This window comes from Pseudophryne corroboree (genome assembly GCF_028390025.1).
Source record: "Pseudophryne corroboree isolate aPseCor3 chromosome 3 unlocalized genomic scaffold, aPseCor3.hap2 SUPER_3_unloc_76, whole genome shotgun sequence".
Taxonomy (NCBI): Eukaryota; Metazoa; Chordata; class Amphibia; order Anura; family Myobatrachidae; genus Pseudophryne; species Pseudophryne corroboree.
In genome coordinates, this window is record NW_026967570.1 from 1 (window position 1) to 25,399 (window position 25,399).

Sequence of the window (25,399 nt, forward strand, 5' to 3'; positions counted from 1 at the left end):
ATACAATTGATTATAAGCTTACTTTAGTATTAAGATATTGAGATGTTTAAAATATGCTTGGAAGAAGAAACATTACAGTTGGCTGAAAGGAAACAAAAAGAAGAAGTTGTGGTAAAGCCATTTACAAGAAACGAAGCAAGAACAAGGACGTGTGGCAAGGCTACTGAGAAATGGAGAAAGAAAAGGAAACAAGCAGGCGTTATCAGGAAAAGGACGCAATCCTGAGGTTAAGGCAATAGTTAGTGACAGTTTCAAAAAACGTATATATGTATGCATGGATTAATAAAAGAACAGAACTCAGATTGACTACACCATGTGTGCAGTGTGTGGTCATTTGATTTCTCCAGCTGGCTGAATGGCACGTATATTTTATTCACAGGTTCTGAATGCAAAAGACAGGCTGTTGTTGGAGTCCTCTCAGAGAAGGCTGAGGCTAAAGGAGGTTTACCTCCAACATTTTCATGGTGCCGAAACCCGGGAAGCCAAGAAGTTGAATAGAGGAGCAACAAGTCACCTGGCTCTAGACGTTGGAACCGTTTTAACCGCGGTAAGTAACAAATTGATAGCGATTTTCGCCAATTGTTACTTTACGTGTTTTAACGTCTGTGTCAGAAGTGTCAGTTTTCTCTGTTCAACTCAAGCGCTTCCTAGTAAAAGCCTTGCCTCTTTTGTATCAGAACAGTAATGTAAATTTATGTCTGAAATTGAAGAATGTATTGATTTTGAAAGCTCATATGGTTGTGGGTGTTGTACTGTTAGTTTAAAGTGGTTTGTGCAAGGTCCTCATGGGTCAGTAAATATTACATTTGTTGCACGCACTGAAAAAAGATATATCAGGTTTTAAAAGGTGTAAGGGACATCAAGAAGATGTTTATGGTAAAACTGTGGGTTATATGAAAGGTTTATTAACAACAGGATGTCATGGTTTTGTTAATCTAAGGGAAGGGAAGGACTTGCGCCAGATACTGAAAGAACCAGAACCTGAAAGATTCTTTTGTCCCTATTCTGTCAGACCCACCAGATTGAGATATACCTTGATAACGGAAGATTGTGAGTCCACCCATAAGGAAACTGAATGATTACAGGTGTATGTAATCAGTAGGACAGAGGTAAACCTGTAGTGTTCAGGAAACCCATCTTTACAATAATCAACATAGAGTACTGAAATTGTGTAACTCATATCGGAGAGAGAAGTGTTGATAAGTTGGCAGAAGGCAGGATGGGAACCTCTAATAGCAAGGGTGAATTAACCCCTGTGGAAATAGTAAAACAGGAGGTGGGACCACATGCAGTTAAAGATATAGCCAAGGTATTTAAAAGAGGAGGTTTTCCTCCAGGTGGGGAATTTAACACTGACAAATGGAGAAAGTTTAGAATCTGTAATAGGGAATGGATAGAAAAATGCAAGAAAGGGGATCAGGTTTATATGTGGCTAACAGAAGGGAAAAATGGGAGCAGGAGGAGGAAAGGAAGAAGAGAGAGAGGGAAGATGACCAGAATATGACAGTCTGTTAAGCAACTACAGGAACGAACCAGGGCCATAATGTGCCAGTTATTCCCAATCCGCCCCCTCCTCCACCTGTATTACCAGTCCCGGTACCTACACTAGTCACAGATCCACCCCCTTACCCCGCAAATCTGGGAACTCCAGGGCAACCTCCTATAGTATGGAACCAGTACCCTGATTTAACTAAATGTCCCCAATGTGCATCTCTGTTGGAACCAGAGAGGATGACATGTCCCAACCGTACACCCCAGATAGGAACAGGCCACAGAACTCCATTAATGATAAATAAATAGACTGAAACCATACAACCTACCCCGTCAAGGGGAAATGCATTCAGGATCCCCATTGTCTCATAAAGACAAAAGAAAACTGAGAAAGGGGAGACTGGGAACAAGAAATGTATTTTACACTGAAGCAGAAAATGGAACTGTACAGATGTATGAAATTGAGGAAGAAGATGAATCAGAAAACTTAAATGTTCCTGCTTGTTACCCAGTACGTACCTTTGCCTATGTCAATCCAAGAGAAGGACAGCCTATATTAGCGGATGAGGAGGGATATGTTCAAGGACAAAATTATTTTAGACCACAGTTTTTTACAAGAGAAGAGCATACCCCTTTTTCAGTAATGGAAGTTACAGCCATAATAAAAGATAGCCCAGATCCCTACAAACAGCCTGGACGGTTTGGGTTATATATGGAGACTATGTGTAATTTACATTCCGCAGCATGGGTAGATATGGAACAAATATGTAAAAATAAATTAGCAGAGGGTGATCTAAGATAGATTAAGGATATGGCAGCTCATCAAGCCACTGATTATCATGAACAGATAGAAGATGTAATAGAAGCACAAAGGAAAACTATAGCCAGTGGACCACAATTTGTGGCACGCCTAAGGAGATGGTGTTATTTAAGAAATCAAAGGTATCCAGAAGCCATTGGACCACAAGGAGAACAACCGTTTAGAAGTTACCTCTGTAAAATTAAGGATATGGTCCGAAATGAAGGTTTGGACCCAGAAGCAGAAGCAGGAGAAAGGATGGTCAGATACCGAGTATTGGAAGGTTTAAGACCAAGTCTAAAACAGAAAATAAATTACTAGTACTCCTGCATATAGGTCCACACCTATGGATCAAATTCTGGATACGGTAGAGGCCTTAGAAGATCTGGAAAAGGAAGAAAAGGAGAAAAAGACAGCCAAACCCAAAACTGTCTACCTGGTCACAGGAGAAGGCTCAAAGAAAAAATTAGAAGGGGAAGGAAGAGCCATGATCAAGCCCGAATCGGGAAAATGCTTCTGGTGTAAGAAACCAGGACACTTCAAAAGAGACTGTCACGCATATAAGAGTTGGATAGAGAAAAGGGGCGATCAAGCCCCCAAGAATAAGTCAGACTGAAGTCCTGGCACCCCAGTACCAATGATACTACCGATGAACCCCTCCGACAGAATTGAAGATGGGTTTATTAAAGTCAAACTGCCAACGGGAGAAAATGTTTCCTGCTTGCTTGATACTGGAGCAAGCCAATCAGTTATAAGGCAGGAAGAAGTACCAGCACACCTCATTACAGGAAAACCAGTGACAGCAAAGGGATTAAGTGGAGAAAAGATCCAGCTGAGGAAAACTAGGATCCTCAATGTACAAGTACAAGGACATTCAGATGAAATCCCAGTAGAGTTCCTAGTATCTCCCACCTGCCCAGTCAACTTGCTGGGAGCAGATTTGCTACAGAAACTACAAGCAAGCATTCTGTACAGAGGGAACAAGGTGATATTCAAGACAGCACTATCACCCACAGACTATGATCAAGTGCAAGCCGCTATACAGATATTTCTAGCAACCACCGCAGAAGAGGATGAAGAAGAAACCCCAGAACAAATTAAAATCTGGCGAGGATGGGGAATTCCAGACAAGGTATGGGCAAAAGGAAAAAGATGTGGGAACCATAAAGGTCCAACCTGTGAAGCTATCAAACCAGGAACTGTACCAGTAACTATAAAGCAGTACCCCTTGAACAAGGAACAGACAGCAGCCATAGGAGTACAGATCAAAGATATGCTTGCACATGATGGACAGCAATATTGCTGGACAAGACTACCTCAAGGAGGAGCTACAAGCCCATCAGAGTTCACAGAAGCCATGGCCACAGTCTTGAAGAAATGGTCACCTGAGTATCCAGAAGAGACAATATCATTGTTAAAGTTTCTTGCAGATAAAGACTGCCGAGTGACACAAGCCAAGCTGCAATTTGCTCAGAAGAAGGTGATATTCCTAGGACACTGCATTTCTCAAGGAACATGCCGCCTTAGAACAGAAAGAATAAAAGTTATACTGAATGCTCCAAATTCACAGACCTTAACACAGAAAAGAGCCTTTCTAGGTTTGGTGTCCTATGTCAGAGACTGGATACCAGGTCTTTCAGCCCTTATGCAACCACTGTATAATGCCACGAAGACTGCTACAAACTCCCAAGAAGAGCAAGAGACACAGTGGGTGGCTGTTAAACAGATGAAGGAAGCCATATGTTCAGCTCCAGCTCTGGGACTCCCAGACTACACAAAGCCTTTTACCTTGTTCTGCCATGAACATAGGGGACATGCAACAGGAGTCCTGACACAGGAGGTCGCTTATTATTCAGCAGCACTGGATGGAGTGATGCAAGGATCACCAACCTGCATAAGGTCAGCAGCAGCTGCAGCCATCATAAAGGATAAATGTGCAGATGTTGTGATAGATCATCCACTTACCATACAAGTTCCACATGCAGTCACAGAAATACTGCAACAGGCATCTACAAGACATCTCAGCACAGCAAGGCTGACAAAATATGAAGTAGCCCTTCTATCAGCAAGCAACCTTACTATTAAGAGATGTACCACTCTCAACCCTGCAACTTTACTACCTCTTAAAGATGAACCTGACGGTTCAAAAGGAGGGAAAGATGAAGAAGTACAGCCAGAGGAAAGAACAGAACCATACCTGGAAAGAGAACATGACTGTATAGCCCTCATGGAGGAAGAAATACAGCCAGATTAGAAGATTGATGACAGACCGATACATAATATAAAATTTTTATTTTTCACTGATGGTTCTAGTTATTATGTTAAAGGATACAGGGTGGCGGAGTATTCAATTGTTTCTCCGCATGAAGTCTGGAAGAACAGAAGTTTCCTTACAGCAGCAGGTAAACTTATAAAGAATGGGCATCTAATACAAAGACTAACAAGAGCATTTGAAACTGCCCAAACAAATGGCAGTCATAAAGACCAAAGCACATACTAAGGAAGAAACAGAATAAAGCAAGGGTAATGCATATGCAGATGCAGAAGCAAGGAAAGCAGCCCTGAAGAACAAACATGAACCAGCCATTTATGTTCAGAAAGAAGCAGAAGAAGTGAACATAAAGACTCTCATCAAGCTGCAAGAACAAGCAAAAGCAGAACACAAGACATGGGAAAAGATGGGAGCCAAAGCAACCTGTTTAGGTTTATGGAAGAAAGAAGACAAATGGTGCTTACCAAGAGCACTATACCCACCTATGCTACATGTATCCCATGGATCAGATCACAAGGGAAAACAACAAATGACAAGGCTGGTACAGGACCATTGGATAGCACCAGGATTTTATGTGGCAGCAAAGAACTTTACGGATCAGTGCTGGATATGAGAAAAATCCAGGAAGAAGAACAAGGACAAGCCTTGGACAGACACCACAAGCTTATTTTCCTTTCCAGAGACTACAAATTGACTATATACAGATGCCAAAACATGGAACACATGAATATGTTCTACCCTGCACAGACATTTTTAGCAGATGGCCAGAAGCGGGTCTGATATCAAAAGCAAATGCTATCTCTACTGCAAGGAAAATAATAGCAGAAGTAGTGTGCAGATTTGGGGTTCCAGAAGTAATAGAACGTCTGAATGGGACCCTGAAGCTTAAAATACAAAAGGCCATGCAAGAGACAGGGAAAGCATAGGTAGAGTGCTTGCCCTTAGAATTGTTTGCAGTTAGAACACCACCAGGCAAGGAAACAGGATACTCACCTTATGAGATTTTATTTGAAAAAAAAAACCTAAGACAGGGAGTTATTTGCCCCAGGAACTGCAGCATAAACATGGAAATATGACAGAGTATATAAAGCAGTTGAATGAACACCTAACTGAAATGCATTCTCAAGTTTTATCCTCAGGACCAGAAAGAGCTGATCTTGAACTACACAGCATCCTTATTGGCGATTGGGTCTACCTAAAACGACACGTGAGAGGAGCACTCGAGCCCAGATATGATAATCCTTTCCAAGTGTTGCTAGTGACCCCCACCTCGGTGAAACTCGAGGGTCGAGATTCGTGGGTGCAGGCATCGCACTGCAAAAAGACCAAGATCACTATTAAACCCCCAGGAAAGTAATAAACTATGAATTTACTTGGACCTAAGCCTGATAGGTCCCTGTGGGGGGTTATTTGAGATCCGCAATGTTGGTTGTTGCAATTGTATTTACTGTACATTGGTAAAAACGCCTGTAAGTCAAGGCCCTACTCCAGCCCCTGAGATAAGTAGGAAAAATACCCTGTAACCATGAATAAATACCCCTGAAGTGTAAGAAAGACATTCAGTGTGGCCAATACCACCGTGTGCAAAAATGGAAGGCAGGGATAAATGTTTGTGTGAGTGTGGACAGGAACCACTGGAAATAGCAATGGAATGTCAGACTAAATGTAAATTTGATTACAGTACATGGGGAATATACTTTGCAAGGGTACAGACATGTTGGAAGTGTTAGCCAGAAAACAGTTTGAAATGGTCATGTATGACTGGATGTTGGACAAGGCCCTCCCTGCATAAGAGTAACGAATGGGCATGGCTGTTAGAATCCAGGCATAGGAGAGACAGGAGGGCAGTATGCAAAAATGTAGGAAATAAAAGATATAAAACAGCAATTTGTGAGAAAGGCGGAGGAATCATCATGGACATGGGGAGACTGGAATATTGGATGGTTAAACCGTGCAATTTAGTTAAAGGGAATCGGAGGATGGTTAATAGGCTTTGTTCTCCTAATTGCAAATGTAGCTGGAGTATGTTTATTGGTATATGTACTCATACGTATTATTCTCTGTTGTATTTCATGCACTTCGAAAAAAGTAAAACGCAAGATAAACAAAAAGAAACCTGCTAAATACGTAAGATTCGAGCATACAGAGGAAATGGATGAACGTGACCAAGATGAATATGATGATATTGAATCACGTAATGACAGACCACCCATCTACAAAAATGGAAGCAATCAAAAAAGACTGTAAAAAGGACTCTTATGCATCTATGCCTTGTGACTATTTTGTCTGTACGGGATGGTTATTACCCTCCCCTGGCAATAGGCCTAGGGAGACAGACGTACTTGACCAGGTCATCGCCTGACCTGCTCGGCGAAGTAGGGTAGCGAGGTATAGTGTGATGTCTTTTTGAGAATCAAAAGGAGGGAAAATGAGGAAGGTAGATGGGCAAGCATTAGTATGATTCTGCAATAAAGCCAATGTCACTCCATTTTGTTATATACAATTGATTATAAGCTTACTTTAGTATTAAGATATTGAGATGTTTAAAATATGCTTGGAAGAAGAAACATTACAGTTGGCTGAAAGGAAACAAAAAGAAGAAGTTGTGGTAAAGCCATTTACAAGAAACGAAGCAAGAACAAGGACGTGTGGCAAGGCTACTGAGAAATGGAGAAAGAAAAGGAAACAAGCAGGCGTTATCAGGAAAAGGACGCAATCCTGAGGTTAAGGCAATAGTTAGTGACAGTTTCAAAAAACGTATATATGTATGCATGGATTAATAAAAGAACAGAACTCAGATTGACTACACCATGTGTGCAGTGTGTGGTCATTTGATTTCTCCAGCTGGCTGAATGGCACGTATATTTTATTCACAGGTTCTGAATGCAAAAGACAGGCTGTTGTTGGAGTCCTCTCAGAGAAGGCTGAGGCTAAAGGAGGTTTACCTCCAACAAGTCGCAGTGCGAACATTGCGCATGCGCACTTAGAGAATTTTCACTGCGATGCGATGAAAAACTACCACTGTATATTATGACAACACAGGATGCTACCACTGTATATTATGACAGCACAGGCCACTCTTTCTGTATAGAAAGACAATACATGCAGCTCACCCTATATAATAATAGTAACAAGACACCACAGGCCCCTCCCCCTGTAGAGTAGGACAACACAGGCCGCTCCCCCTGTATAGTACAATGCCACAGGACACAACAGCTGTAATGTCCTGTGTATAGAATTACGGTAACAGCGGGGTCTGCGCCGCTTGTATTACGGTAACGGCGAGGTCTGCGCCACCTGTATTACAGTAACGGCAGGGTCTGCGCCACCTGTATCATGGTAACGGCGGGGTCTGCTCCACCTGTATTACGGTAACGGTGGGGTCTACGCCACCTGTATCATGGTAACGGCGGGGTCTGCTCCACCTTTATTACGGTAACGGTGGGGTCTGCACCACATGTATTACGGTAACGGCGGGGTCTGCTCCACCTGTATTACGGTAATGGCGGGGTGTGCGCCACCTGTATTATGGTAACGGCGGGGTGTGCGCCACCTGTATTACGGTAACGGCGGGGTCTGTTCCACCTGTATTACGGTAATGGCGAGGTCTGCGCCACCTGTATCATGGTAACGGCGGGGGCTGCTCCACCTGTATTACGGTAACGGTGGGGTCTGCTCCACCTGTATTAAGGTAATGGCGGGGTGTGCGCCACCTGTATTACGGTAATGGCGGGGTGTGCGCCACCTGTATTATGGTAACGGCGGGGTGTGCGCCACCTGTATTATGGTAACGGCGGGGTCTGCGCCACCTGTATTACGGTAATGGCGGGGTGTGCGCCACCTGTATTATGGTAACGGCGGGGTGTGCGCCACCTGTATGACGGTAACGGCGGGGTCTGCGCCACCTGTATTACGGTAACGGCAGGGTCTGCGCCAGCTGTATTACGGTAACGGCGGGGTCTGCGCCACCTGTATTACGGTAATGGAGGGGACTGCGCAACCTGTATTACGGTAACGGCAGGGTCTGCGCCACCTGTATTACGGTAACGGCGGGGTCTGCGCCACCTGTATTACAGCAATAGGTCACTAGAGTGTCAGCCACCTGTACAGGGATAATGCAGCACCAGAGGCTGCTCCAGCTGCACTATAACAAGGCACCAGAGGCTGCTCCCCCTGTAGTACAGAACCTGACACCAGAGCTGCTCAGCCTATAGAATAATAATAATAATATCATTACCTGCTGCTCTCTGCTCCTGCTGCCTTGTGGGAATGATAGAAGGAAAGCGGAGCTCAGACAAGGGGAAAATGGCCGCGGCTCCTGACGTCACTACACGGCCAGGGAACCTATTGCTGCTGCCGGACTGGTCTACAAGAAAATGGCCGCCGGCCTCCTGCACTGAGGACATGTATGTTAATATTCATTAGCAGAGAGCGGGGCTGTGGGCGGGTTGAAGGAGGGGAGGGGCCAGTAACCAATAAGCAGCCTGTGCCAATCATGCCCTACTTCCGGACTGTGCGTTCCAGCTTACTTCCGTATTGTGCGGTCCACATACAGGAAGTGAGTTTTCATCGACTGTTGCAGACTCCCAGTGTCCGTGGAGATCAGGTAATGACGTCTTACTATACAGGGGGAGCAGCCTGTGGTGTCCTGTTATTATTATTATACTGGGGGAGCAGCCTGTGGTGTCCTGTTATTATTGTACAGGAGAGCAGCCTGTGGTGTCTTAATATTATTATTATACAGGGGAGCAGCCTGTGGTGTCCTAATATTATTATTATACAGGGGGAGCAGCCTGTGGTGTCCTGTTATTATTACTATACAGGGGGAGCAGCCTGTGGTGTCCTGTTTTTATTATTATACAGGGGGAGCAGCCTGTGGTGTCCTGTTGTTATTACTATACAGGGGGAGCAGCCTGTGGTGTCCTGTTGTTATTACTATACAGGGGGAGCAGCCTGTGGTGTCCTGTTATTATTACTATACAGGGGAGCAGCCTGTGGTGTCCTGTTGTTATTATTATTATACAGGGGGAGCAGCCTGTGGTGTCCTGTTATTATTACTATACAGGGGGAGCAGCCTGTGGTGTCCTGTTGTTATTATTATTATACAGGGGGAGCGTCCTAAGGTGTCCTGTTGTTGTTGTTGTTATTATTATTATTATTATTATACAGGGGGAGCAGCATGTGGTGCCCTGTTATTATTATACAGAGGGAGCGGCCTGTGGTGTCCTGTTATTATTATACAGAGGGAGCGGCCTGTGGTGTCCTGTTATTATTATACAGAGGGAGCAGCCTGTGGTGTCCTGTTGTTATTATTATTATTATACAGGGGGAGCAGCCTAAGGTGTCCTGTTGTTGTTGTTGTTGTTGTTGTTGTTATTATTATACAGTGACATCACATATCTATAGTAATAATACAGGGACATGACTGGGGAGGTGAGGGGAACTGGGAGTGTCACAGTGACATCACATATCTATAGTAAGGTAACCCCTCTTTTACCTGGGGGTACAGTGTATATGTGCAATGTGTCTCCACCCAAGCTATCTAGAGCCCAATACTCTTATCGCTTAAGAAATACCCTACCCCTGTAGTGGTCGCCTATGACATTAGTATGTGATGTAAGCATATAGGACTATGCACATTTACCTATCGTACCTTTCCTTTGTGATTTCAGGCTCTTCCACAGATACGGAGACAGTTCCACCGGTAAGTATACTAGTTTTATATGTAAGAAGTTATAGGCCACCTTATACAGTTATATCATATAATACTCAAACCATGAACCGTTCTACTAATATATCCCGCCTATACAAAATAATATACCCCACCTGTACATAATATACTCCACCTATACATAATAATATACCCCACCTATACATAATAATATACCCCTCCTATACATAATAATATACCCCACCTATACATAATAATATACCCCACCTATACATAATAATATACCCCACCTATACATAATAATATACCCCACCGATACATAATAATATACCCCACCGATACATAATAATATACCCCACCTATACATAATAATATACCCCACCTATACATAATAATATACCCCACCTATACATAATAATATACCCCACCTATACATAATAATATACCCCACCTATACATAATAATATACCCCACCTACACATAATAATATACCCCACCTATACATAATAATATACCCCACCTATACATAATAATATACCCCACCGATACATAATAATATACCCCACCGATACATAATAATATACCCCACCTATACATAATAATATACCCCACCGATACATAATAATATACCCCACCTATACATAATAATATACTCCACCTATACATAATAATATATCCTACCTATACATAATAATATACCCCACCTATACATAATAATATATCCACCTATACATAATTATATACCCCACCTATACATAATAATATACCCCACCTGTACATAATAATATACCCCACCTGTACATAATAATATACTCCACCTGTACATAATAATATACCCCACCTGTACATAATAATATACCCCACCTGTACATAATAATATATCCCACCTATACATAATAATATACCCCACCTACACATAATAATATACCCCACCTACACATAATAATATACCCCACCTACACATAATAATATACCCCACCTATACATAATAATATACCCCTCCTATACATAATAATATACCCCTCCTATACATAATAATATACCCCTCCTATACATAATAATATACCCCACCTATACATAATAATATACCCCACCTATACACAATAATATACCCCACCTATACATAATAATATACCCCACCTATACATAAGGTAATACATGCAATACAGAACATACGACTCCATAAGAAAGTTGTGGGGCTGTGTTTGATAAACCACCCGGGTTCTCTTACTATAATCGTGCACGGTTGGGGCCCTTTCGTGTCTGTGTATAAGAAGTACTCTGGGTTATATGGGTCTCCACTTGGAGCAATTGTCCTCACGATTGTTGAGCAATCCCTACTTCACGGCAATGAATAGCATGGTTTCCATGGAAGATCTAATTGTAGCGCTCCTAGACAACCTGAAACAGGAAGGTAGTACGTGGAGCTCTCCACCCTGGAATCCCTGACACCCGTGGTCTACTCGTTACATATAGCGGGGTGATGATCTGTGTTACCTGTCCCAGTATAAGCATAGCCCCACTGTAGATCCGTGGGGGTGGCTCCAGAACATACAGAAGTCCTGGTTATTGGCACCTGTCTCTGATAGGTGAGGGGTGCTTAGTCTTCCTAGTGTATAATTTCCAAGTTTAGGTGACCCTGCGCCCTCTCCGAGCTGCTTTCATCATTATACACCACCGCACTCTTTATGACTGGTACCCGGCTGGTCATTATCTAATGGATATGGAGTCTCTAGAGGTGCTATTTATACTCCTCAGATCCACCGATGCTGCTGGTCCCTGTGCTACTGTGCTGGGGGCTGGTACTTTAATAGTTAAAGGATGATAGGGGAGTATGCAGATTAGCAGTATTTATATGGGGACTTACAATGATAGTGTGCCCGGTCTGGACCTCCCCCCGACTCCGCCTCCACCAACAACCGGGCTCTTCCTGTCTTCCTGCGGGTTGGATGGGATGAGGGGCACAGCTCTGCCTCGGGGGGAGGGGGGGGGACTGTCTGCTACTGCTGAACTCCTGGTAGCTGCTGCCCGAACTGCGATCTCCTTCCATGTACTAGCCTGCCCCGCCAGCGCTCCGCCTCCCAGCACTCTCCGTGACAACCAGGCACCGGGACGTCCCTGCTCGGCGTCCACCAGGGGAAATTAACACACTGCTTGTCACCCGCAGCGGGAGACATCCAATTCCTTTCCCCCACAGGGGCTCTCTCACTCGCCTTCCTGTAATCTCCCTTGTCTCAGCCGCCAGCCTTTTTCTCTCCCCTTAGTCAGCCCACCAACAAAACTGCCACTACACGCGCCCAGTGACCTCTCTCAGCACACGGGACCTCTGGAAGCTTCTCCGTGATCTCCCCCGCGCACTGCGCGCTTACCAGAGTCCCTTCACCTTCAGCAGGCACAGAATAATAACATGCATAAACACTATACATTATTGGATCACTAGAAAGATCCAAGTTATTATCACATATATGGTATACATCAGTTGGCAGCATATCTATTACCTTATAGAGCTACACATTCATTAATTGATTTGCCCCCTCATAGTGTCCCAAGGCCTTCAGTTCACTAGAGTACTACAGTAATAATACAGGGACATGACTGGGGAGGTGAGGGGACCGGGAGTGTCACAGTGATATCACTTATATCTATAGTAATAATACAGGGACATGACTGGGGAGGAGAGGGGATCTGGGAGCGTCACAATAACGTCACTTATATCTATAGTAATAATACAGGGACATGACTGGGGTCTGAGGAGACTTGGGAGTACAGTAGCACTGGGGATGTGTCTGGGTGAGGACTGGAGAGGTGACTGCTGGGAATGGGACATTATACAATAACACCGTTTGATGTGTCTGGGTGAGGACTGGAGAGGTGACTGCTGGGAATGGGACATTATACAATAACACCGTTTGATGTGTCTGGGTGAGGACTGGAGAGGTGACTGCCGGGAATGGGACATTATACAGTAACACCAGGGGATGTGTCTGGGTGATGACTGGAGAGGTGACTGCTGGGAATGGGACATTATACAGTAACACCAGGGGATGTGTCTGGGTGATGACTGGAGAGGTGATTGCTGGGAATTGTACATTATACAGTAACACCAGGGGATGTGTCTGGGTGATGAGTGGAGTGGTGACTGCTGGGAATGGTACATTATACAGTAACACCAGGGGATGTGTCTGGGTGATGACTGGAGAGGTGACTGCCGGGAATGGGGCATTATACAGTAACACCGGGGGATGTCTCTGGGTGATGACTGGAGAGGTGACTGCTGGGAATGGGACATTATACAGTAACACCAGGGGATGTGTCTGGGTGATGACTGGAGAGGTGATTGCTGGGAATTGTACATTATACAGTAACACCAGGGGATGTGTCTGGGTGATGAGTGGAGTGGTGACTGCTGGGAATGGTACATTATACAGTAACACCAGGGGATGTGTCTGGGTGATGACTGGAGAGGTGACTGCCGGGAATGGGGCATTATACAGTAACACCGGGGGATGTCTCTGGGTGATGACTGGAGAGGTGACTGCTGGGAATGGGACATTATACAGTAACACCAGGGGATGTGTCTGGGTGATGACTGGAGAGGTGACTGCTGGGAATGGGGCATTATACAGTAACACCAGGGGACGTGTCTGGGTGATGACTGGAGAGGTGACTGCTGGGAATGGGACATTATACAGTAACACCAGGGGATGTGTCTGGGTGATGACTGGAGAGGTGACTGCTGGGAATGGAGCATTATACAGTAACACCAGGGGATGTGTCTGGGTGATGACTGGAGAGGTGACTGCTGGAAAAGGGACATTATACAGTAACACCAGGGGATGTGTCCGGGTGATGACTGCTGGGAATGGGACATTATACAGTAACACCAGGGGATGTGTCCGGGTGATGACTGGAGAAGTGACTGCTGGGAATGGGACATTATACAGTAACACCAGGGGACGTGTCTGGGTGATGACTGGAGAGGTGACTGCTGGGAATGGGACATTATACAGTAACACCAGGGGATGTGTCTGGGTGATGACTGGAGAGGTGACTGCTGGGAATGGAGCATTATACAGTAACACCGGGGGACGTGTCTGGGTGATGACTGGAGAGGTGACTGCTGGGAATGGGACATTATACAGTAACACCAGGGGATGTGTCTGGGTGACGACTGAAGAGGTGACTGCTGGGAATGGGGCATTATACAGTAACACCGGGGGATGTGTCTGGGTGATGACTGGAGAGGTGACTGCTGGGAATGGGACATTATACAGTAACACCAGGGGATGTGTCCGGGTGATGACTGGAGAGGTGACTGCTGGGAATGGGACATTATACAGTAACACCAGGGGCTGTGTCTGGGTGATGACTGTATCACTGTGTGTGTCTGGTGTCTATAAGGTATCAGGATGTCACTGTCTATGTCTCCATGCAGGAGGGGGAGTATATAGAGGAACACAGGGGTCTGTACAAGGACGTGATGATGGAGAATCACCGGCCCCTCACATCACTGGGTAAGAGGAGACTGTCATGTATTGTACAGGGGAGAGCAGGTATGGGGGCCCCCTATATACACACATCATCTGATAATCACATACATACACTGTACTCAGTCACTGTGTGTCTCCTACAGATGGACCCAGTAACAGAGATACCCCAGAGAGATGTCCCCGTCCTCTGTATTCCCAGGATTGTACAGAGGAGAATCACAGGACCCCACAGGAGGATCAGGTAGGTGGGATTTAGGGTATCATCCAATACACCAAAGTGACTGTCACTATATGATGTTTAGAGAAGCTGTGTGTCTTATAGTACACTGATATTATACTGTTTCACCTCAATTTAATCAAACAGTATGCAAATGCCATTGTATTTTTTGGGTTATTTAGGTAGAACGTCTTTCTCGTATAAAGGCAGAAGATATAGATGGAGAAGAAGAGACGTATGTGACTGTTATAAAGGTAGAAGATATAGAGGGAGAAGAAGAGCTGTGTGTGACTGATATGAAGGCAGAAGATATAGAGGGAGAAGAAGAGACGTATGTGACTGATATAAAGGCAGAAGATATAAAGGGAGAAGAAGAGAAGTATGTGACTGATATGAAGGCAGAAGATATACAGAGGGAAGAAGAGAAGTATGTGACTGATATAAAGGCAGAAGATATAGAGGAAGAAGAAGAGACGTATGTGACTGATATGAAGGCAGAAGATATGGAGGGAGAAGAAGAGACGTATGTGACTGATATAAAGGCAGAAGATATAGATGGAGAAGAAGAGATGTATGTGAGGGGTGATCAGCAGTGTAAGGAGGAGGAGATCCCTACAGATATCAGCACAGGTGAGTAATAAACACTTATTACAGAAGTCACATATTCTCATTGCTCAGTCACTACAGCAATCTCTTATCCTACACCCTCCTCTGCCATCAGCCCTGTTCTCAGTTGGGTGTTTATAGCACAAGGCTATCCATGACAAACATCAGATGAAGAGAGTTATTACACACATCACTATACTGTTATTAAAAGTAACAAGCAGAAGTTTATTTTTAGGGATCATATATAAGTAGTAGTGTGTTTTTTGTGGAGCGTCTAATTTGTATGGGATCTAAATTTCTCAGTTTAGCAACCTTTTATTAAATAACCATCATTTTGTTAGATGATGCAGGTATTAAATAACTCCTTGTATATAGTAGACCTATTTGGCCATTTGTGGTCAGGTTTACTATATCTTTACATTTAGCGTGGTGTAAAGGACAGAGTGTGATTCCTGATTAGTTAAAAAAACAAATACCAAATACAGAGCAACATCACCAAACAGGTAATTTCAACTTTAAACTTGTCATTTATTTTGTACTGTCTGGACATGGCTACTACTAACAGATGCACAGACATAATTCTTAAAGCTATGTGTGCAAATGCTAGGAGCTTAGGAGACAAAATTCCAGAGCTAATTGTGATAATGACCAGGGATTACCTGGATATTGTGGCAATTACAGAGTCATGGTGCAATGAGAATCATGACTGGGACATAGCTATAGCAGGATACAATTTATTTAGGAAGGATAGAATGGTCAGTATAGGAGGAAGGGTAACCATGTATGTGGGGGAAAAAGCATAAACGCTACTTCAATTAATACAAAACATTGAAGACAAATCTGAGGCCCTTTGGGTCACCACAGAAACCGGGGAGAAGGACATTATTCGCATTGGGGTGATCTCTAGACCACCTGGCCAGGGGCAGGATTTGGACAGGAATCTATTGTTGGACATCACTAAAATGGCTTTAAAGGGAGAAGTCATAATCATGAGAGACTTTTAGTTTAACTGATGTAAATTGGGTGGGGGTATTTTGCAAGTTCAGCTACAAGTGGCAAATTTCTATATTCCTTACAGGGAGCATCTCTCAATAAACAGCAGATATTTCCCTTCTGCATAGAAGAGCGGTTGGGAAAGAAAGAAGTAAACCTCCTTTCTCTTTCATCCACTAGGGGACACTGGAGTCTTATACAGTAGGGGTGTGAAGCTTGCAACCAGAGGTGTGGCACAATCTAAAAATTAGTATTGTCTGCACAGCCGGCTCCTCCCCCTTCACATCCCTCAGTTTGAAAAATTGTGCCAAGGAGGTACCAGCACAAGAAGGGAGCTCCTCCTCCATTTCAGTACTGAGACTGAGTTACCCTAATGTAAAGGGGGATGAAAGTCTTAAGAATAGAGAGACAATGATCCCTACTAAAGGGGGTCTGCATCTCTCCTCAGTAAATCCGGAGCGCAGAGTCAGCAGTGAGTACTGGTTGTAAAGGGGCCCTAGTTACAGTTACACTTACGGTAACCATAGCTTCTTCATGGATCCAGGAGGCAGTTTGACAGACTTCCTCCCGCGGACCGCACACAATGCTGCTACCTTCTGGCTCTAAGCCCTGGGACTCAGCAGCGCAGCTTCCCCGCCGCCCCCTCCTTCCGCTGGCGCTGTGACAGAACAAACGGTCTAAAACACTCCCTGGCCGGCTATACACTCCCGCTTCATGTCAGCTCCCCTGCCCGCCCCTCCTTCCTCTACAGACAGAGGGCTGAGGGAGACGCAGCGTGGATGTCAGCGGCAGCGTATACCGCCGCCTCTTAAACACACAGCGGGGTGCTTGAAAAGAGCATCCCCTCCCGCCGCCCGCTGAAACGACATATCTCTCATGGTGTTAGGGTCTCCTGTCCTGTGCTGCCACGTCGTCATGGCAACCGGGAGACAAGTGCTAGCGGAGTAACCTGAGCGCAGCTGATACTCCGGTTCGGGTCTTTTGCTGTGCAGTTGTTACAGGCTCTGTGCACGGCAGGGGATCCGGGGCTGGTTTTTGTGCTCACAGTCTGTGAGGTCTGAGTGGGGCGTGGACAGCACCTGCTTTATAAGGCCTCTTCTCAGGTTAAGCAGATGCTGCTGAATCTTTGTTGGTTAGTCAGTTTCTGAAAGTTAGCCAGTACTGTGTAGCTTTGTATTTGTTGTTGCTTACTGCAAATAGGCCTGGGGATTTGGTACTACACTCTGCCAACCCAGACCTAGCAGTAAGACTGGAGTCAGTCGTTTAGCTTGCTGGGGTTTTTTACTACTCTGTGAACTTAGCAAGTTTGCGGCTGTATTCTAAGACTTGCCTGCATAAATCCTGTCTCACTGTGCAAGGTGTCAGGTGTCAGCTTAGTGGCAGTAAGCTGAACCTGTGCACTGCAAGTGAGGATTAGGATTGTGGAGACTCTCCTTGTGTCTATCATTCCATCTCTGACCAAGGAGTTTACTGCCACACCCGTTGGTAACCCTTTAGGGTTTTGCTGTTGCCCTTAGCAACAGCATTTCGGGTTCTCTACGTATTAAAACACAACATCTTGCTTTTCCCATCTGAGCATTACTAATACTAGGGAGACACCCAGTTCCTTAGCCTCTGGGCTTCTCTGTTCACTTTGTGTGTATTTTGTTACCCTATCACCTTCTGTGTACGTAGTGTCATATTTCCCAGTCTGTCTGTGAGTTCATTTGTTTTGCATACCTATCTGTTCAGACACCAGTACATTCCTGCAGGCACTGGAGTGCATAACAGTTCTGACACCTGTACATTCCTGCAGGCACTGGTGTGCATAACATATTCAGCAGCCTAGTACTCCTGTTGAAATTTTGTGGGAATATGGAGCATACCCCTCAAAATACGTTGCAACAGGTGGTCGATCAGGTGCAGGTCCTGACTCGACAATTTAATGATTTGTCCATTAAAATGCACATCTCCCAGGCCGCTGGCGGAGCTCCCGCAGCAGCAGCACCTTCAGGGGTTAAGGAGCCGAAAGTAAATCTCCCGGATCGTTTTTCTGGAGATCGCTCGCAGTTCTTTTGTTTCAAGGAGAGCTTCAAGCTATACTTCCGGCTTAGGCCTCAGTCTTCTGGGTCGGAGATTCAGCGGGTGGGCATAGTGATTTCCTTGCTACAAGGAGACCCACAGGTCTGGGCATATGGGTTGCAGCCTGACTGTCCGTCGCTTAAAAGTGTTGATGCTTTTTTTACGCCACTGGGCATGTTGTATGATGACCCTGACAAGACGGCCTCAGCCGAGGCTCAGATTTCGATCCTTAAGCAAGGGCGAAGGCCAGTTGAAGTTTACTGTACGGAGTTTCGGAGGTTGGCCCATGATACCCAGTGGAATGACCCAGCCCTGAGACACCAGTACCGAAGAGGTCTTTCTAACCAGATAAAGGACCAACTGGTACAATATCCCTTGCCTGATAGCTTGGATCAGCTCATGCAGTTATCCATCCGGGTGGATAGACGGCTGAGAGAGCGTAGGCTTGAAAGGGAGACTGAGGTTTCCTTCTTTTCCAAGGGAACCTCAGACTCTGAGGAATTTTCCGAGGAGCCTATGCAGATTGGGGCTACCCGCCTCTCCTCGCGTGAGAAGACGCGGAGGAGACAGCAGGGGTTGTGTTTGTACTGTGGGAATAAAGGTCATGTGGTAGTATCATGCCTAGAAAAGCCGGAAAACTTCAGGGCCTGAGGGTGATTGGAAATATCCTGTCATGCCAGAAGTCAGAATTTCCCAAGAAGAATTTTATCATTCCGCTGACCTTGAAGATCCTCGGTCAAACTGTCAAGACTGAGGCCTTTGTGGACAGTGGGGCCGACGTGGTTTTTATGGATCGCCAATTCGCCCTGAAACACTCTGTTCCCTTAGTACCCTTGGCTTTGGAAATTGAGATTTGTGGGTTAAACGGGGAACCATTATCCCAAGGTAAAATTACCTCTTGCACTAGCCAGATTTCTTTGTTTATTGGAGCCACACACTCTGAAAAATTGTCTTTTTATGTGACTGTCTGTACTTTTGCCCCATTGGTGTTGGGGTTACCCTGGTTAAGGGCCCACAATCCTCAATTTGACTGGGTCTCTGGGGAGATTCTTAGTTGGGGTACTGATTGTTTCAGGAGTTGCTTGAGCCTTCCAGTCAGGCTCTCGCAGCTAAGTTTGCCAGGATTGCCAGGGTGTTATGCAGATTTTGCGGACGTGTTCTCCAAAAAAGTTGCAGACGTACTACCTCCCCATCGCCCCTATGACTGTGCCATTGATTTGTTGCCAAATGCTAAGCTTCCCAAGAGCAGGTTGTACTCCCTGTCACGTCCTGAGACTCAGGCTATGGCAGAGTACATTCAGGAGAACTTGGCTAAGGGATTTATCAGACCTTCACAGTCTCCAGTTGGGTCGGGGTTCTTCTTTGTGGGTAAAAAGGACGGTTCGTTGCGACCCTGCATCGACTTCAGGGAATTGAACCATATCACGATTAAAAACTCATACCCATTGCCTCTCATTTCGGTCTTGTTTGACCAGCTTCGTACTGCCACCATTTTTTCCAAGATTGACCTACGCGGTGCGTACAATCTAATCCGAATAAGAGAGGGGGATGAATGGAAGACTGCCTTTAATACCCACTCAGGGCATTATGAATATTTGGTGATGCCTTTTGGGCTCTGTAATGCCCCAGCAGTCTTCCAGGATTTCATGAATGATGTGCTCAGGGAATATTTGGATAGATTCTTAGTTGTATACTTAGATGACATCCTAATCTTCTCCCATTCCCTGGAGGAACATCGGAAGCATGTACGCTTAGTCCTCCAGAAACTCAGAGATCACCGGCTTGGGGCGAAGCTGGAGAAGTGCGAATTTGAAGTTCAGCAAATCGCATTTCTAGGATATATTATCTCCCCAGAAGGTTTCCAAATGGAGGGTTCCAAGGTACAGGCAGTCCTGGATTGGGTGCAGCCCACTAGTTTGAAGGCGCTTCAGCGTTTCCTGGGCTTTGCGAATTTTTATAGACGATTTATCGCTGGATTTTCGTCTATAGTGGCGCCCTTGGTGGCACTCACTAAGAAAGGGGCGGATGTTGCTCACTGGTCTTGTGAGGCTAAAGCGGCTTTTGCCCGTCTCAAAAGGGCATTTGTATCGGCCAAGGTGCTGCGACACCCAGATCCAGAGCATCCTTTTGTGGTGGAGGTGGATGCCTCTGAGATGGGTATTGGGGCAGTGCTTTCTCAGATGGGAGTGTCTGATAATCGCCTTCATCCCTGTGCTTACTTTTCCCGTAAATTTCCGCCTGCCGAGATGAATTATGACGTGGGTAACTGGGAATTGCTGGCTATTAAGGATGCACTCGAGGAGTGGAGACACTGGCTTGAGGGGGCTAAGTTTGTGGTCTCAATTCTCACCGACCATAAGAATCTGGCATATTTAGAGTCAGCGAAGCGTCTCAATGCCAGGCAGGCACGATGGGCTTTGTTTTTTGCTCGCTTTAATTTTTTAATAGCATATCGCCCTGGGTCAAAAAACATCAAGGCTGATGCGCTCTCGCAGAGTTTTGCTCCAATCCAGGAGACCACCGAGGAGCCGTTGCCCATTGTGTCCCCATCATGTATTAAAGTGGGCATTACCCAGGACCTCTTATCATTAGTCCTTAGAGCACAGGAGCAGGCTCCTCCAGACCTTCCGGTAGGTCTTTTGTTTGTGCCTCCTAGGTTAAGACAGTGAGTGTTCCTGGAATTCCATGCCAAGAAGTCGGCAGGTCACCCGGGTATTGCCAGAACTCGGGAGATGCTATCTAGGGCGGTGTGGTGGCCCTCGGTGGCTAAGGATGTGGATCAGTGGGTTCGGGCATGTGACATCTGTGCCCAAAATAAGACTCCTAGAGGGGTTCCTGTTGGCCCATTACATCCACTCTCTATCCCATCTAAGCCATGGACCCACATTTCAATGGATTTTGTGGTGGACTTGCCCAAATCTTCGGGGATGACAGCCATCTGGGTTGTCGTTGACAGGTTTTCGAAGATGGCGCACTTTGTTCCACTGGTTGGGCTGCCATCGGCCAGATGCCTGTATGAATTATTTATGCTGCATGTTGTGCGTCTCCACGGGTTGCCACTTGATGTGGTCTCTGACCGCGGATCCCAGTTTGTGGCCAAATTCTGGAGGGCATTTTGTTCCGATCTCCAGATTTCTGTCAGCTTGTCGTCAGGCTACCATCCGCAGTCTAATGGGCAGACTGAAAGGGTGAACCAGTCCTTGGAGCAGTTCCTCAGGTGTTATGTCTCCAAGTGTCAGACTGACTGGTTTGCTCATCTGTCCATGGCGGAGTTTGCCTATAACAACGCGGCTCACTCTGCTACAGGGATCTCTCCCTTCCTTTGTGTGTATGGGCATCATCCTAAGGCCAATTCTTTTGACCCCCTGGACTCCACGCCTGGTGGTTCCTCTGTGGTTTCGGTCCTTAGAGGTATTTGGCGGAAAGTGAAGAAAGCCCTTGTGTCTGTGTCATTAGTGACCAAAAGGGTTTTTAATAAGCGGAAAAGACCCTGCAGCTTCAAATTAGGAGACTTCGTCTGGTTGTCTACCAAGAATTTGAAGTTGAGACAGCCATCTCATAAGTTAGGACCCCGGTTCATCGGCCCTTATAAGATCACCAGGGTTATCAATCCGGTGGCATTTCAGTTAGATCTGCCCCGTTCTTTGGGTATCAATAAAACATTTCATTGTTCCCTTTTAAAACGGGCGATTAGTAATCCTTCTTCCAGTGGAAGACCTTCCCCTCTTCTGATACGTGGCCAGAGGGAGTTTGTTGTTGAAAGGATTCTTGACTCCAAGGTGGTTCGGGGTCGGCTGTCATTTTTGGTGCACTGGAAGGGGTATGGCCCGGAGGAGCGGTCGTGGGTGCGCAGTTGTGATCTTCATGCCCCCAGACTGATACGCTCTTTCTTCTCGCAGTTCCCCGATAAACCCGGTGGTAGGGGTTCTTTGACCCCTCGTCAGAGGGGGGGTACTGTTAGGGTCTCCTGCCCTGTGCTGCCACGTCGTCATGGCAACCGGGAGACAAGTGCTAGTGGAGTAACCTGAGCGCAGCTGATACTCCGGTTCGGGTCTTTTGCTGTGCAGTGGTTATAGGCTCTGTGCACGGCAGGGGATCCGGTGCTGGTTTTTGTGCTCACAGTCTGTGAGGTCAGAGTGGGGCGTGGACAGCACCTGCTTTATAAGGCCTCTTCCCAGGTTAAGCAGATGCTGCTAAATCTTTGTTGGTTAGTCAGTTTCTGAAAGTTAGCCAGTACTGTGTAGCTTTGTATTTGTTGTTGCTTACTGCAAATAGGCCTGGGGATTTGGTACTACACTCTGCCAACCCAGACCTAGCAGTAAGACTGGAGTCAGTCGTTTAGCTTGCTGGGGTTCTTTTACTACTCTGTGAACTTAGCAAGTTTGCGGCTGTATTCTAAGACTTGCCTGCATAAATCCTGTCTCACTGTGCAAGGTGTCAGGTGTCAGCTTAGTGGCAGTAAGCTGAACCTGTGCACTGCAAGTGAGAATTAGGATTGTGGAGACTCTCCTTGTGTCTATCATTCCATCTCTGACCAAGGAGTTTACCGCCACACCCGTTGGTAACCCTTTAGGGTTTTGCTGTTGCCCTTAGCAACATCATTTCGGGTTCTCTACGTATTAAATCACAACATCTTGCTTTTCCCATCTGAGCATTACTAATACTAGGGAGACACCCAGTTCCTTAGCCTCTGGGCTTCTCTGTTCACTTTGTGTGTATTTTGTTACCCTATCACCTTCTGTGTACGTAATGTCATATTTCCCAGTCTGTCTATGAGTTCATTTGTTTTGCATACCTATCTGTTCAGACACCAGTACATTCCTGCAGGCACTGGAGTGCATAACAGTTCTGACACCTGTACATTCCTGCAGGCACTGGTGTGCATAACACATGGCTGCAGCCGCAGCTTTTCCTGCACTCGCCGGGACCCGGGCTATATCCCCCGCACACTTCCTCCCACCGTCGGTGCTAGTACGAGGGCGCGGAGGGCTGGAAAAGATGACGGGGGAACGAGCAGCAGCGGCTTCTCATACGCTGCTGCCTTATAACTTAAGCCCTGGTAGCTAGCAGCACAGCTCCTCCGCCGCTACCCTTCTTTTATAGAGAGTAGAGGCTATTCCATTTGGGGGTTAGATGATGTTTGATGAGTTAGACAAGTGGATTTCGCAGGCAACTGCAGTAACATCTACCTTTCTACCTACTTCTTACTCGAGCACAACATCACACGTTATAGAAGGTTGCTCGGGACCAGTGTTTAAATTCATTCGATCGCTGTCGTACCGAGCCAGAATAGGTTTTGGAGCAACAGACTCGTGGAACCAGAGGTAGAGGTCGTTCATAGTCGACACCAGAAAAGAGCGTCCACACAGTCCATTTATTTGCAGCATGAGGGCCTAGCTGCCCATTGCGAGCAGGAGCGTTACAGGAGGCAACTTCAAAGACTCCTGCATACAAAGGGTTAAGTCTCCAGTCCCAGATCCTCAATGAGGAACGGGATTTTATTCAAAACTTTTGGTAGTGCAAAATACCTTCATATCCCGATTTGAACCCCTCATCAGCCCCAAGAATCTTTATAAAGATCATAGCAATAGTGGTGACAAGATTGAGACAGGGGTCACGATCATACCTTATCTAGACAATCTACTGATCAAGGCCCATCTCAGAAACAGCTGATAAAGGATGCTTCGACATCTCATCAATTTCTCATTCAACATGGGTGGATTGTGAACTTCCAGAAATCCAACCTCATGCCAACTCAACGGATTCATTTCCTCGATCTCATCTTGGACACGATACAATTAAGAGTATTCCTACCAGAGAACTAGATCCAGGATCCACCTCCACCTCTGTGCTACTTCTCAAGAAGAGGGTGGCGTCATTCGCAGCTCTCTGGTATGGAGGACTTCATTCCGGACCATTCCAGATGAAACTCATTGCTCAGGGAGCAGGTTCGCACTGGCTTCTACATTGAAGAATCCAGCTTCCACCACGCATACGAACCTACTTGATTTGGTGGTCGTTGCACAAGAATCTTGCAGCAGGCAAGAGATTCGGCATTTGGGATTGGAGGATCCTGACAACGGACGCCAGTCTCAGAGGTTGGGGTGCCGTCCTAGTGGAACAAATTCCTAACGGTTTGCAGATTCAAGATGGAATAATTCCAGTCAGTTATTGTGGGTTTAGAACATGGAGGGGTCATGGTATCCATGGACAAAAAGGATGGACGTTACAGGAGAGCAGCCTACCCATAAACATTCTCGAACTGAGAGCAGTTTACAATGTGCTTCTCTGAGCCGCAGACCTAGTCATGGGTCAACACTTAAAGATACAGTCGAACAATGTCACGATGACTGCTTACATAAACCATCAAGGAGGATGGCGTTAAAGGAAGCCACAAAGATCTTTTTGTGGGCAGAAAGGCGAAACATCATTCTCTCGGCAGTGTTCATTCCAGGTGTGGAAAACTGGGAAGCAGATTATCTCAGCCGCCAGGACATGCATCCGGGAGAGTGGTGCCTGCATCCACGGATTTTCGAAATGGTGGTGAGGAGATGTGGTCAATATCCCAGGATAAAAGATCCAGCAGCAGAAGGAGTGGACGCATTAACACTTCCTTGGTGTTACAGGAGGATTTACATTTTTCCACCTTTCCCACTCATACCCAGGGTTCTGAAACGGTTGAAACGAGAACGAGTGTGGGCATTTCTAATCACACTAGATTGGCCCCGCAGGAGTTGGTACTCAGACCTGCGAGGGTTACTAGTGGAAGATCCTTGGCGGTTACCTCAGAGGTAGGACC

The 25,399-nt window shown here is 45.8% G+C and overlaps 1 protein-coding gene across 2 annotated transcripts in view; it reads left to right on the plus strand.

The window, feature by feature from the left end:
- The first annotated feature begins 9,091 nt into the window (after positions 1 to 9,091).
- LOC134984714 (zinc finger protein ZFP2-like) overlaps positions 9,092 to 25,399 on the plus strand; it is a 47,862-nt gene continuing 31,554 nt past the window's right edge. For both annotated transcript variants that reach the window (XM_063950225.1, XM_063950226.1), the window contains exons 1-5: positions 9,092 to 9,168; positions 10,235 to 10,266; positions 14,669 to 14,747; positions 14,867 to 14,964; positions 15,123 to 15,570. In XM_063950225.1, the coding sequence (XP_063806295.1) occupies positions 14,714 to 14,747; positions 14,867 to 14,964; positions 15,123 to 15,570 (580 nt within the window). In that variant the 5' untranslated portion in view covers positions 9,092 to 9,168; positions 10,235 to 10,266; positions 14,669 to 14,713. The remainder of the gene's footprint in view (positions 9,169 to 10,234; positions 10,267 to 14,668; positions 14,748 to 14,866; positions 14,965 to 15,122; positions 15,571 to 25,399) is intronic.